Here is a 15750-nt window from a genome sequence, read left to right as displayed (position 1 = left end):
TATTTAAGCGCAGATTAAGTTTGAGTTCAGAGACTGTTGGCAAACAAAATGCAGATCAGATGCATTAGAAAGTTCTATCTTGCTGAGTCCACAAGGTATAGTGCTTCTCCTGTCACTCTGGGCAATTTCCTGTGTTAGTTCTGGGAAGCCAGTTCCACACACAAGGTTATCACAGAGAACAGCAGTACCTGCCAGCGCTCTTGCCCGTGTGGCAGAGAGTCTGGTGACACCTTGTCCACCTCACGCTGCGGCATCACACATCGGGGCTATCAGCGCTGAAAATCACCACCATCTATCAACATTATGATATCTAAAGAGTGATCATACTGTAACTGGACAAATCAGGGCTGTGGCCACCTCCCATAACCTAGTGTTTCAGATGTATCATACAGTCTGGAACCACAGGACTGACGGAAAAATGCATGCATCTTCACAAGAGATATGAGATTCAAGCTATGTAGTTTTACATAAATTATTTCTGGAGACAGTTTAAACACAATACCAGGGGGATGTCAGAATCAGCATACAATGGCCCTCACAGCTCCTGTATATGCTCTGTATGTAAAGCAAAATAATAGAATCCCTGCCATCTATGAACTAGTTGCTTTGAGCCACAGGAACAATTCTATGAGGGGAAACTGGAAGGAAACAGATTCAACGTATTGATATTAAGTTTATCAACAAATGCGCATATGTGGATTCTGAATAACTCAAAATGTTTTAAATGTTTTATCATATTTGATTTTATCATATTTGATTATGACATATAGTATTATTTTATATAACACCAAGGAAGGAAAAATACTGCCAATTAAATTACAACCTAACAACTGCTATAAGAGACATCATAATTTCAGAGATGTTAAAATGTGAAAAATTGTGCGCCTCAGAATTTGTGAAATATAGTGACTATTTTAACTAAGAGATTACATGTTTTAAAAGAAAGCTTCACTTTCCTTTCACATATCTCTAAAGAAGATATTTTTGGTTCTGTACAAAAATGCCAGAGATAAAATTTGCCATATTTTCATTAAAATTTTCTCTGTCTTTGAATTCTTGTCAGAGATTAGAGTCTTTACAAAAACTCACAGATAAAATATAGATATCAGCTCAACATAATCTTGATTTATTTAACAAATTATATATTAATTAAAATGTCAACCCTTATGTAGTATCAGGAAAATATAAAACCTGAAAGAGAGAAGCCAGAATACCACACGGTTTTTAAAGACTCAAGGGATGCTGGGGGTCATTTAGCCCAATGCTCCATCTAATACAGACATCTTTCTAAAAGATCTGAAGCAATACCTATTTCTATCATTTAGATTATTTATACTTGAGAGAAAAACATTCCTGAACCTTTTTATCCTAGGAAAAGAAAGGAAATTGGAAGATTTTCTCCCACTCACTTTTGGTACAGGGAAGATCTTGATCTCAGGTTTAACTGAGACAGTCAAATGAATTACTGTAAGAAGAAAGAGTCTGTTGAGAAATACAACACAAAGGAGAGGAGTCAGTGGTCCTCAGAAGGCATGGATTCTAGCTCCACTTTGGCCACTAAGTGGCTGAGACTTTGGAAGTCACCGTTTCTGGGCCTCAGCTCCATTCTCCTATGAAGTAATTAACTGATTTCTAGAATTCTTTTAGGTCTAAATTCCCTGACTTTATGAAACTTGAGATAGAACACCCACTCCTGGTAAAATATAGCACAAAGCACATCAAACTTTGAAACACTCTTGATTTAGATATATAATTTCTGCTAAAATTAGGTATGTTGGCATTAAAAAAAGTCTTAGAAGGTATCTAACATTGTCTCTCTAATTAAGTGGAGCCCATAGGAGGAGGTAAGTCTTGCTATTTTCAACCAGAAGAATTTAAGTATATTATTATATATTTAGAAAAAATAAGAAAACTTTTAGCTATTAGAAGGTGCTTTGCTATACAAAGTTATCAGTGTTTTCTACACACTGTGGGGATAAGACAACAGGAGACAAAGGTGTGGGAAGAGCTTGTAGCCTTTATGCTCTGCCTTGGGGAGGGGAAGGACACCGCATTCAGTAAGTGCTCAAGACGCATAAGCCAATTTCATCTTATTCTGTAGACGTGTATCATTTATCTCAGTTTTTAGACTATCATGTCTTTTTTGTTTAATCTATGAATTGCCTTCTCAAATGTCCTTATATATTTAAGAATATAATTGGTAGGATAGTTTAACTGATAAGGTTGAATTCTAATTGATAATGGCTTAAAATCACTAACATCACAAAATATTCTCAGCTATCCCTTTAAGTAAAAATATATATATCAAAGAAAGCTAAGTAAAAATGTAAAATAAGTGATTCTTCTATTTATCAGAAGTTACTAACATATGGTAAATGAATCTTTAGGAGCTTAAAAAATAATTTTACAAGTTAATACCCTTAAAATCAGTTTCTTTTAAGCAGATAGTCTGCTGTCTAATTATCATCTCATGATATAATTAATGCAGAGTTAAGTGCAGAAAGGTTCTCTGAATAAAGATTTTCTAAAGTTCTGCCAATAGACATTACAGCCCATGTATGTGATTTGGAGGTTCAAAATTTTAATAGATGGAACAGATAATGCTAAAGGATTATATAATAAAACATGACTATAAAGTAATCTATCTGACATCTAAACAAATATTTCAGTATTTGTACATGGGAGGGAATATTATCCTCTTCAAAATAAATATCCATGTTGCTGTTCTAAATATTTCTGACACTTACTTACACATTCAACAAACATTAATGGAATGATTATGACAGGTCAGACAATATGCTAGGTGCTGTGAAAACAAGGGGAAATAAGAGATGGTCACCATGCTCAAAAAGATCACAATCCATTGAGGAAGCCAGTAATCAGACAGAAAATTTGCTAAAAACATGACATTGAAAACCATAAAGGTGGGAGGTGAACTGTGGTACCACAGAGGGTACAGCCATAGGGTCTGTCTGGATGATCAGGAAAGGCTGCTCTTGAGCATGTGACATATAACTCTGGTTGCAAAGGATAAGCAGGCCTTGACTAAGAGAAGCGGGAAGATCAAACAGATGGAAGAGTTATGGCAGGCCTGGCATGTTGGAGGAATGAAAGCCAGACAGTCAATCACGGCAGATTCTTTTGAACATTCCCAGTGATGGGGAATGTTTACCCTTTGAGCAGAGCAAAAATTATTCAGTGACAATGACAGAATAGATGGGTAGTCAGACTGCACAGTATCATTTCTGGTCAAAATGGTAATAGCTTGCATAGGTCTGAAGGCAATTCCAAAGAGGGGCTCAAAATCTCTAGAACAATGAGATCGTCGCTGGAATAAGCTTACAATGTGGCTTTAGCCCTGTTCACTGCTACATCCCTGGCACCTGCTTACTGAAGGAACAAACACTCACCCACAAGAATCGTTTGTGTATAAAAAAAACTGATTCTTTCTCAAGGTGTTTTCCCATCATCATCAGATATAAATCTTGTTTTATAGAATCTCCTTTATAACTACAATTCATTTTTTCTTATTTACTTCTCTTTTTGTTCTCCATAGTTCTTTGAGGACACAGACTCTGTCTTACTCATCTTAGTATCCCTAATACTAAGAATAACAGTAATAAAAATAAGCTGTAGATAGCATTTACTGTGTCAGGAACCATACTAAATTCATGCCACATATTAATTAATTTAATCATTACAAACCATGTCAGGTAGATAGCCCTATCATTCCCATTTAACAGGTGGGAATACTGAGGAATAGACAGGTTCAGTAACTTGCCCAATATCAGATGACTAACAGTGGAAGAGCCGATATTTAAACCCAAGAAACTTGGCTACAGAATTCATGCTCTTAACTGATATGCAATACTGCCTAGCACAGTACCTGGCATATAGAAGATAGCCATTAGATATTTATTGAATGAATTCTCTCTTTGTAAGTTAGTACTACCATGAAAAGAACATTTCTCCCCACTTAGCAATGAAAATTTCCACTCCACGGAGGCCAGGTTTGCTGAAAGTCATTTTTGTTATTGTCCCTAATATTCACACACACATTGAGCCACACTCTTAAGCCACTAGTATAGTATATAAAACCAAGGTTCAGCAATTGTCATAAAAACATGTTTAAATACCTTCTAGTTCACCAATTTTTTTGGCAAATACTTTCAGTTGTTTTTTCAGTTTCCGGACAGTCTTATCTTGTTTTTCGAGTTGTTCCATCAAATCCTAAAGATCAAAATGAGAAATATAACAAAAAGATCAAAATAAGCCATCTAAAATGCAGAGAAGGGAAGCAGACATAAAGTTACAGAAACAGTACTTAGCTTTACATAAAAAGTTAGTTTTACATAAAAGCTCCATAAAAGCTCATTGGTGGAGCCCCACCTGGCTAAAACCAGGAGGCGATAGGAAAGGCAGCTATAATAAAGCAAATGTTAAAATACACAGTGCAATAACTCCTTACAGCGTGATGGACAGCAGGCTCACTGTGGGGCGAGTAGACTCCAGTAGACTCCGTGGGGGCAAAACAATTAAATGCTCATGAAACGTACTGCTATCTCAGTAGAAAGTTTTTCATTTAAAGGGGGAATAAGCAAGGTAGATTTTGATGAATGCACAGTTTTGTGTGAAGTTTTAAGGATGGTTGAACTTAGGGGCTTTTAACTGACACCTAATCACTGCAGATGGTGACTGCAGCCATGAAATTAAAAGACGCTTACTCCTTGGAAGGAAAGTTATGACCAACCTAGATAGCATATTATAAAGAAGAGACATTACTTTGCCAACAAAGGTCTGTCTGGTCAAGGCTATTGTTTTTCCAGTGGTCATGTATGGATTTGAGAGTTGGACTATGAAGAAAGCTGAGCGCTGAAGAATTGATGCTTTTGAACTGTGGTGTTGGAGAAGACTCTTGAGAGTCCCTTGGACTGCAAGGAGATCCAACCAGTCCATCTTAAAGGAGATCAGTGCTGGGTGTTCATTGGAAGGACTGATGCTGAAGCTGAAACTCCAGTACTTTGGCCACCTCATGCAAAGAGTTGACTCATTGGAAAAGACCCTGATGCTGGGAGGGATTGGGGGCAGGAGGAGAAGGGGACGACAGAGGATGAGATGGTTGGATGGCATCACTGACTCGATGGGCATGAATTTGAGTAAACTCCGGGAGTTGGTGATGGACAGGGAGGCCTGGCGTGCTGCGATTCATGGGGTTGCAAAGAGTTGGACACGACTGAGCGACTGAACTAACTGACTGAAGTGTGTGAAGCACTGTCTCTATGAGTTCCACCCTTTGGAGAGGTTAAAACTAGTCCTGTAACTTAAAAAAAGTTAAGAGGTTTCGGGAATTAAAAGGTAAGTTAAAAAATAACCACAAAGAACAGTATAGAGTAGTTGATAGACTAAGTGGCAGTTAGATAACACACCCATAGAAATCTCTAACACACCCATAGAAATCTCTAACACACCCATAGAGATTATATTATCTAATATAATAATATAATTTATAATTGCAAAATATAATTTTGCTTATAGGGAAAAAAGGGGATAATTCTATATGATTTGTGCAAAAAGAGAAAACAAAAGCAGTACATTCACAAGTAGGGTTTAAAAAAAAAAGGTGTGATACGTGGCTTCCTAATCAAGAATTCTTTCAAATGACAGACAGAGTCAAACGATCAACAATTAAGAAGAAAAGTGGGCAACAGCAAACCAGGAGCTTCAAGCGGAAATAAAGCAATGATTTAAGAGGTTTGTGGTTGTTATTCAGGTTGTGGATTTTAAAAGGTGTTTATAAATACAAGTATTCATTCTTTTCCCAATTTAGACAGGGCTGGTTTTTAGATATTAGACCAATGATTCAAAAGGAACAGTTGTTAACATTTCAAAGTGTTTAGTTGTGCTTCTTGGATTTTTACTTTACCTTTCAAATCATATTTTGCTTCCATCACACTGTAAGCCTAGTGTTAATAACAAACCAAAGGTGACAATGGACGCAGGACACTGACAGAGGCGACATCACTGGCTAAAAGACAGCTGTGGGGAGAAACAGGTTTTGTGAAAGTTTCTGAAGAGACCTCCCAGGAAGGGCAGGCAGAGTGCTCTTCGCTTATAGAGGGCTAGAAACAGTGAGGAAGATGACAGAGAAGCACTCTTTTACATACAATCATCCGTTTGTAAAGTGAAATCCGATATGATTGATACTTCTTAGGGTCATCTGCATATAATTCCTCAAAATACTGAAAAAACAGGCACAATGGACATTCGTTTTTCTCTGTGTCTTTGAGGGGAATGCTACCTCTCAGCAAAATCAATTTTAAAATATTTTAAAACACAGATAAGGAATCTATATATATAGACACAAAAGGCTCTGATTTGACATCTGTCATTGCCCTCTAATTTTTCTAGTACAGGTGATTCTATATCCACAAATACATCTTCACATGCTCAGAGGAAACAGGCGATGTTAGCAGGTAAACAGCTGTGGTCCATATTCCCTAGACAAGGCTGGTATCTCACTCCTCAGACCTGCTCCTAGGCTGCTGCACTTTCTCTGCTGCCAGCAGCAGCAGCAAGAGTGGGGAAGGCAATTCAAACACAAGTGAGAACACGGGCAAAGTTGGAGCTCTTGTTTGATGTTGGAAAGACTGGGCAGAAGCTGTGTGCCTTCCTTCTCTGAAGGGCAGCTTGGGGCAACCTGTGAAGTTTGCTCACTAGAGGAGGCAGAATAGTCATCTCTGTGTTTGTGTTTGTGGGGTAGGTGGGTGGGAAGGGTTTTTAGGGTAGAGTTTCGAAGAACACAAAGCCTAGGCCCACCGGTACTTTAATATTCTGCCCAAGTGCTTCCTACAGAAATGCAAAACTAAGACACTCTAATGACAGCGAAAAACTGCATCATCCCCTCTAAGTCTGAATCCATTCTCCTGAATTAGCAATCAGTGAGGCAGGAGAAGCCTATGAACCTACAGAGCTTTCCTAAAATACAAACTAGGTTTCACCAGTTTAGAATATGGAAGGGATTGATTTATTTTTGTATCAGTTATACAAAATCAAAAAGAAAAGTAATAATGCACACAAGATTGCAAGGGAAATGCTTAACCAACTTAGCAAAACAACTCTGAGAATCTACCACCCAGAAGCATCTTTATTTCATGGTTTCACCTTGTATTTTAAGATAATGATTTAAAAGCACAGAATTTATATGCTAATTAATCATTATTATGTTATTGAGTAATTTATCAATTCTTAAGCACTGAAGCACTGTTAGTTTAAACAACAATATACTTGTGAGTAATAAAATGACATCTTGAAATAGTTCATGATTCAGATCTTCCCCCACAAATCAGTGATATTTCAGGCACTTTGGAAAGAGTCTAGACTTTAAGTCCCTCACCCATCTCTCCCATTCCCATAGTCTCACCAGCATGCTGTCCTCAGAAGGAAGGACAGACTGGGAAAAGAATACCTTTGGGTTTTGCTTTCAACTAATATAAAAGATGGTTGAACAGGTGACACTAGAAAACTATCTGTAATGCAAATGATCACTAATGGATAATTCAGGTTGTTAAATCTTCAGAGAAAATCCAAACTATTTTATTACAAGTTATTAAAATTCTGAATTAAAGAAACAATTACCATTAGGCCTAAACAGCTTTTCTAAAAACCAGCCCGACACTTCAGTATAGATTTTATATAGAAATGTTCCCTGGTCAGGGAACTGAGACCCTGTAAGCTGTGTGGCAAAGCCCCACCACCACCCACCAAAAGAAAAAGAAAAAAAAAGGAAATATAACTTTTCAACGACTTTTAATTTAATAAATATGTTTATCAAACCTAAGTAGAAATCTGTAATAAAAGTTATTTTGTGACTGAGAAAGAAATATTTTGGAAAATATTTTCTATAAAAGAAAGAAGGACAACTTTGTGCCATCACTCAGAATCTATCTGGCAAGGGAAAAAAAATCTCTCCACTCACTGTCTGAATTCTATTAAAAAGAATCAAGAATGCAGAAACTTGAATCCTGATGTTTCTCCTTGATCCTGGAGTTCCAACCAAGGTCAACCTACAGACCTCTTTGGTTCTGCCATCTGCGCCCTGACTAACTCTAACCCTGCTGTCTGCCTGAGAAGGGGCTGGGAGGGCCTCAGTGGTGCCTGGGGACCAAAGGTTGTGACAACCACGCAGCCTCCTGGATGGCAAAGACTGCAGCTGCAGCGGAGGAAGCGGAGTTCTCAAGGATATCGAGACCCCAGCACACAGTGGGCCAGTATCTTCCACACCCTCCAAGTGAGGGCTGAGGGGCTGAGAGGTGCCCGAGCCTTCTGTGACAGACCACCTGAGCACACACCTTTTTCACTTTTACCAACATAGTTGTATTTTCCTTACTGTGTCTGGGCTAGAGAAAGAGGGTCACAAGAGTGGGGCAGTGAACGGCATCTTTCCCAGCCAGGAAGGAGGTTTTGCTCCAAAAGCATGGGGGGCTGCTCTGCTGTCCTTACCAGGTTCTCATTGGTGAGCCGAGTGATCTCGTGCTGCAGGCTGGCCTCAATGCGGGCCTCTGGGGGCAGCTGTAGGTTCTGGGCCAGCAGCTGCTGCTGCCGGTTGTTCTCCTCCTTCAGGCTCTGGATTTCCCCGCGGAGAGCTTCAGCCTCGTTCTCATGGCTCCTCTTCTGAGACTGCAGCTGGGACTCCAGGAGCCTGCGGAGAAGCCACACAGGGAGGAAAGGGAGGTACATCTGAGTCCCTACCTGGTGGATGTGAGGCTTTGCGCTCACTTGCAAAGGCAGAAAAATGGGAACTCTGTAGTGTCTGTGTAGCTTCTGGCTTGATTAGAGTCTAGAAACTCAGATGGAGCCAGAAACAAAATGAATGCACTCACATATCTGTCTTTCTGAATTGAGGACCCTGCTACAAATACAAAGTTCTCAGAGGCCCTGAAAAACAGCAGAATTTTACTCCTTTGAAAGCTTCATAGGAAATTATGACTAAAACAATTAAAAGACTAAAACAACTTAACCCGGCTTACTACATTTGCAGTAACATTAATTTAAAGTAGCACTTAAGTTGGCAAAATTAGTATTACTATAATGCCTTTGCCACAAAACAATCACTGTGGAGGGCAAGATTACAAATGCCCACTTTAATTAAATCTGCCTTGAAGACCTGCAGCATTACTAATTCCAGGCAGGGGGTTGTGACCAGGGTCCCACTTTTACTTTTATCTCTGAAGGGAAGAAAGACTAGAGTGCTATTCTGAAATACATACAGATTTACCCAAATGCAGACAGAGTTCTGAAATTTTGTTTATATTTTAACTTTGTCATCTTCTTTTCCCCTATAACCTTCCTTATCAGTAAGAGAATCCTAACAAGATATGGTTTTGGAAGATCACTATTAGTGGGACCAACAGAGTAGTTCTTGAGCTTCCCTGAGCAAACATACAGGTCAGCTGTGCCATGGACTAGGGCCCTGGCCAGAGAATACCAGAGCCAACTGGCAACCTCCCTCTACCAGGCACCCCCATTCTACATTCACTCCCTTTCCAAAGACAAGACAAAGTTATAGATAGGAACTAACTAACAGGAAGAAAGAAAAGCTGTTTTTATTCCAATCCCCTTGGTTAGCAAATGCTGGGCAAAACTTACTGATACTATTATAAGCAAAGAGTAAACAACAGACTAAAAATATTTTGGGGATTATGAAATTTGCAAAGAATCTGAACCAATAACACCACAAAGTTAATGACAACAGTGTGTGATAAGAAAAAAGCAGAATAAGTAGAAGCTCCTTGAACAAAAGTCTATTAAGTAGTTTAAAAATTAATCACTAAAACAGTATTTTTAAGACATAAAAACAGTATTTTTAGGACCAAAAAAACCCAGTATTTTCAAGACTTTAAGAAACAAGTATCTTTAGAGGAGATGAGTGTCTATGTTAGAAAGGTTCTGTGGTTTCAATTTTATTTGCTTTCTCCTAAACATGTTTAACATGATGAGTTTGGGTAATTATTTTGAACTATAGCTGTACAGGAAATCCTTCTGATTTGCTGTTTCACAAATCTGAATTTGACAATAACCACACTGAATGCCAAGTCATGTACTTAATACTGCTGTTAGGCAGCATGATGATATTATATGAGAATGTAGCTATATTGCCCAGGCTCAGATATCCTTTGAATTGGTCATGATTCCAAACAAGAAACCACTAAGTAATATGTATTAATCTTTCCTACAGTTGTTTGGGCTCTAGTTGAGAGGTTTGGGTTTTCTTCCACTCTTAGTGAGATATTCACAAATTTTAGTGTCTGAAATCTACCCAGGAAGACAGTGTATAAGAAATACAGAAGTTAAAGTCAGGAGGCCACTGTTAGTAAGAAAAACAACAAATTAATAACATTCCATTTTGAGGAGACAAGTATAACCTGTTGGCTTGTTTTAACCCTTCATAAACCAGCAACAGCTCTCCATCCTCATTCAACTCATGGCAATCCATAGCAGATGATCTTCCATGCAAAAGGAACAACAATGCAAAACACAAAGGGATACAGGGCGGTAATGAGATGGCGATGGTCAACAGTAGCACATGGTATTTCAACATGTTATTAAGTCACTAGGACTGTCTTTATTAATTACAGATGACTTTAAGACATTACCACAGAAATTATTTTTGGTTAATATTTTTTTAAAAAATGAGTAATATGTAACATCACACGTAAAGGTGGACAATTTAAAACAAAATAATCAAGGATCCAGAGCTACGTTTCCTGCAAAGTAATAAATGACTCAGGAGGTGAGAAAGACGTTCTGTTTCTAACATTTTGTTCAGCTAGCAGAGTGATCTTATGTCACACATTATGTTAGAGACTAGCCACAAGAGTCATACACATATAGAATGAAAATTTAAGCTACTGTCTTCCTGTGGCGATCTTCATAATTCACTTCAAAATGAAGTTTTAAGTCTTCTGGGTAGGAATTTGTTTTAGCTTGATAAAATCTAGTTTTGTATTTTTAAAAATTGCTTTTAAAAGTTCTTATAGGAGTAACATAAATATGTCCAAAGTTCCCAGCTTTTATGATACAATTAAAAAAAATTTTGTGTCAAAAATTAATTTTAAGACCTGGGAAAATTGCTTTTATATTATTAAAGTCACACATTTTATTAAAAATATGTATAATTAACAAATAAAAATGATGAAACTGATTAGAGGTTTTTTCTACAAGTACATAAAAATGATATTTTGAGTGTTTGCCAAGTATCAGACACTGTTTTACATCCTTCCACAGGCATTATTTCATTTAGTTCTCCTAGCAACAATGTATATCATTTGCCATATTGCAGAAGAAGACACCAAGGTTTAGAAGTTAGATACTTGGCAGGTACTATCTGACTACAGAGCCCAGGATCCTACTCCTCTCCCTAGACTTTTGTTGTTGACATCATGTTTACATAAAACGAATTTCATAGATTGCTCTTCCACTTTCCATTTACCATCTCTCCCTGGAGAGTTGGTCTATTTGCACGGTCTCGATTGTATTATTACATGCCGATGACTTTAATATTTACATCTCAGCCCACAGGTCTCTCCTGTTCCAATCTACATTTTCAATCGCCAAATGAAGTTCTCTTCTTGGATGTCTTCCTACTTTCTTAAATATTTGTAAATCTACTGATAATTTCCTGTAGTTCCCCAAATCCCAGACCCAGGGTCGTGAAATGGAATCACTATATCCAACCACGTATCCACCACAGATGCTGTGGAGTTGCCCTTCATGATCCCCCACCCCTGACCACACGTCCAGTAAACTGCAAGGCTGCTCACCTCATCTTCTTAAGTATCTTTCTAAGTGTCTCACTTCTTTCAATCCCAATGGCTACCAACTAAGCCAAAGTCACTATAATCAGTCATTCAATTATGGGAATAACCTCTTAACTGGTCTTTCTGGTTTTAATCTTGTTCCACTACAGTCTATGCTCTAACATAAAAGCCAGGGCTAGCTTTCCAATCTCAACATACCATTCTCCTACTAAAAATCTTTCAACAGCTTCCACTGTCACTGGAGGGAAGTCCAAATTCTCTCGGCTATCTCCCCAACACTCTATAAACTCTGTGAGGGGAAGCACTGCATTTACCTTGCTTAATGCTTAATCCTTGCTTAATGCTCTATTGCCCAGTATTTGGCACATGGTTTGGGATGAAACGGGCATACAATATATATCTGGTGACTGAATAGCTGAGTGGATGGATGAACAAGTTAATATAGCTCTTCTTACACTAACACATTCTCAGCTATAAGGTATGCTTACAACTTACATTCATAAATTAAAATTTAAGTTTAACCAAATACTTTTATAAGCATTCTCTACTCTGTCCATAAAAGAAGGTAGTAAATACCTTATATCTTGTATGGCAGTATTCTTTAGTCTGTGAAGTATTTCTGTATACCAATTCTGATATTATGCATCAGGAGCTCTAGATGTACACTGATAATCTCTGTTATCATCACTGGCCAAGTTCTTTTAAGTACGTAGTCTTTTAAGTTCAGAGTTTAATAGCATGAAGGCTTTTTGGGAAGCAGGAGTGGCAGAAAAGCCGAGGAATTTCAGAAATGAGCAGTGATAATCTTATCTACAGGGAAAGCTTTGGAGAAAGTTCAGTCATTTAGTGACTGTGCAAATCTGCACTCTCAGCCCACCCAAGGCTCTTAAGACTGAGCTAAGTGCCATCCACAACTTCATTCATGTTTAGAGTAAATGAGATAAAAACCAGAGTTAGGATTTTCTTAGAACACCTTAGGAAACGTGACAAAAACTTGGTCTCAAATATCAAGGTCCCATCCTGGGAAGTCATGGTACCCTTCGAGAATTATATGGCCAACATGGATGTGATTCAGCTACTTCATCACTTCTCTTTACATTTCAATTTACATTAAATTTCAATTATTGAAAGCTGCAGCTGCCCCTACAAACTTCTCACAAATAACCATCCTGAATAACAAATGGAAGTGACTACCCAAGATAGTCCAAGCTATAGAGTAAGTAATTGATTTTCTTTCTCAATGCTAAGGCTCTAAAAACACAGAAATATACTCCCTTGATGTAAAGAACATTTTCCTTTCAATTTCTTACCAGTAATGCTACTGTCTTATAAATGAGATTTTAACTGGGAATATATTGGAAACTTTGGATCTGTTTTGAAGGTCAGCTGATGTCTAACAAAACAATGCACAAACACTCGTACTCACTGTACAAGAGGCTAGCTTGAAGACTAAAGATCAACTTGATTAAACCAAAATGAATAAAGATCAACTTACCTGTTGGTTTCTTTCAAACCAATATATGCTTGTGCTATTTCGCCTTTATCTTTCATTTTTTGTACATCTTCTAAAAGTATTGTGGAATCTGTCATTGTGTTCTAAAGGGGAAAAGACATTTCCACATTAAGTGTTAACACAAAAGCTTTGGACCACATGTAACATTTTTCTTTCTAACACAATAGGGGGTTTATGTGTTCCACAACACACCTGCCCTACCAGAGCATCTGCCCTAGCCCCAGGGTGACTACAGAGAGTGGCACAGAGGCAGTTAAGAGAACCAGGCACCTCCAGTCCCTCTCTTGAGAATCCCTAACACTCTACTACAAAGATGGTGCGATTCCAGAGTAAACAAAATCATTGATGGGCCATGTGTGTTTTATGCTGTGTGAAATACATACATAAATATCAGTGTTCTTGCCTGGTTACTATTCTAATGCTGTATATGCACTTTTAAATATATTTATTTCTATCTAACTATCTATCTATCCATCCACTATATATAGCTCTAAAACAATAACCAGGCAAGAACACCAAGAAAGTAGTCAATGGAATGTACAAAGCTGTTCTTTCTTCTACTTCTGGACTGATTATAACAAAACAAACACCCTAAGAAATATGAAAAGTTTGACACAAAACTCATTTTTCCGTTAAAAACTCAGTAGAAAAAAAGTGGTGCTTAGATTATATGTTTCAGCAAAACTAAAGTTTTCTCTCACATCTTTAGATATATATAAATGGGAAGGATATAGCTCCTTGGAAATATCTACCATGTGCTGTTATTCGATGTTTTTTACTCTGTTACGGTATAGGAATAGTATATAAGCTTTTGAAATAAACATCTGGCAGGTCAGAATAACTAATGATTTTGTATAGAAAGGACTTTTCTGCTAACATTTTTACTTCCTTTTTTTTTCTTTTTTTGTCTAATCTGCTTGACAACCAATATAATTTCAAAATTTTGCTTCTACTCAGTTGCTCTCTATCCCTCCTAAACCAGGGCAAAAACAGACAATAAAAACAACTGTTCTAATAGTCTCTAAAGCCTAACACCCTTTAGAATCCATGGGCCCACTCTATTTGTCTAAATAGTGTATGCCTAATCCTTTAGTCAATGCTTGCTCTAAATCCAGGTCTCACAGTACAGTACAGTGGAGATAATAGAATACACTTCAAATATTGTGATCTTAGAGACCAAGGTAACTTTAATGCCAACAAGAGGCCCATAAATACTTGCTTTTGAATTCCACTATTTATTTAAAAAAAAAAATCCCACTTATATGCTAATGCTGTCCTTTTGTGAGTTTACAAATTCATACTTAAAATATGATAAAAGCTATAAAGAATTTATATTCTACTGAATTTTAAAAATCTTTCATATAAACACTACATATAGCATTTAAAAAGCATTTAAGCTATGTTTTATAAATATTTTACTATACATTTGATAGAAAATTTCTTTTTTTCTCTTTTATTAAGGCAGAAAATCTTTCTATTCTTAAAAAGCCTTACTCAGATTTTTTTTTTAAATTGGCTGTGCTGCATGACTTGTGGGATCTTAGTTGCGCAACCATGGATTGACCCTGTGCCCCCCTGAAGTGGAAGCATGGAGTCCTAACCACTAGACTGCCAGGGAATTCCCCACACTCAGAATTTTACTTTTAAGTAATAACTCAAAGAACCAGTTTCTATATGAAATAATGCTACATGTATTCTCTGACATCTGAGAATCCATATGATGTGGTTTTGAACTTTTAGTAAATTGATCTAGTATAAGTTGATCTAGTGAGCCAGTCCAAAGGAAAGATGGTATAAAGTAGCCAGTCCTTCCCTCCTCTGGTCTACCTTAGCTAAGAAACAGGTAAGTATGGAATTAGAACACCAGCTCTAGGAAGTTCCTTACTCACTGCTCAATAAGTTTCTGCCAAAACAGGAACCAGAAGTTCTGAAAGCGTTGCGCCATGTAGGAAAATCCCACCCTTCCCAAGAATGGGGTGCTCAGCTCCTCAGGCTCCTCCTCACCCTTGGCTAACAAACCCACAGATGGTAGAAATGAGAGCTTGTGTTTCTTAGTTAAGGGTTTTCCTCCCTGGTTGTGGAGGCCCACTATTACTACCACTGAGGGTCACAGAGCTGACTCTGAGTTCAAAAGTCATGGAGGCCTCTCTGTGATCTGGACAGGAACCTATGACATCCATAATTTTACCACTGACTTCTCAAATAGGAAGAGGTCAAACAGGAAATTAATTTGTAAATACCAAAGTAGATTTGGTGGCCAGAAAGGATCAACTGCATATATTGGGGGATATTTGCAAACTAAAAATTAGGATTAAATAGAAATATTTGCTAGACAATTAAAGAATTAGAATTACCTTGTCATCCTGAAAAATCACAAGTCAGCAAGCACGAAAAACAAATGGAAAAAACAACAAACTCTTA

General features: G+C 37.6%; 1 protein-coding gene across 8 annotated transcripts in view; it reads right to left on the bottom strand.

Moving 5' to 3' along the window:
• MYO5A (myosin VA) overlaps nucleotides 1-15750 on the bottom strand; it is a 197095-nt gene that overhangs the window by 19986 nt on the left and 161359 nt on the right. The window contains exons 29-34 of one of the 8 annotated variants that reach the window (XM_043471953.1): nucleotides 15684-15692; nucleotides 13312-13412; nucleotides 10422-10502; nucleotides 8500-8698; nucleotides 6165-6239; nucleotides 4137-4230 (exon numbers count right to left, since the gene is read on the bottom strand). In XM_043471953.1, coding sequence (XP_043327888.1) covers nucleotides 4137-4230; nucleotides 6165-6239; nucleotides 8500-8698; nucleotides 10422-10502; nucleotides 13312-13412; nucleotides 15684-15692 — 559 coding nt within the window. The remainder of the gene's footprint in view (nucleotides 1-4136; nucleotides 4231-6164; nucleotides 6240-8499; nucleotides 8699-10421; nucleotides 10503-13311; nucleotides 13413-15683; nucleotides 15693-15750) is intronic. The other 7 variants (XM_043471955.1, XM_043471956.1, XM_043471954.1 and 4 more) reach the window with 7 other exon arrangements.

Source organism: Cervus canadensis, chromosome 6 (assembly GCF_019320065.1).
Source record: "Cervus canadensis isolate Bull #8, Minnesota chromosome 6, ASM1932006v1, whole genome shotgun sequence".
Taxonomy (NCBI): domain Eukaryota; kingdom Metazoa; phylum Chordata; class Mammalia; order Artiodactyla; family Cervidae; genus Cervus; species Cervus canadensis.
Note: the sequence above shows the minus strand (reverse complement) of the source record. Positions and strands in the feature narration are given on the sequence as shown.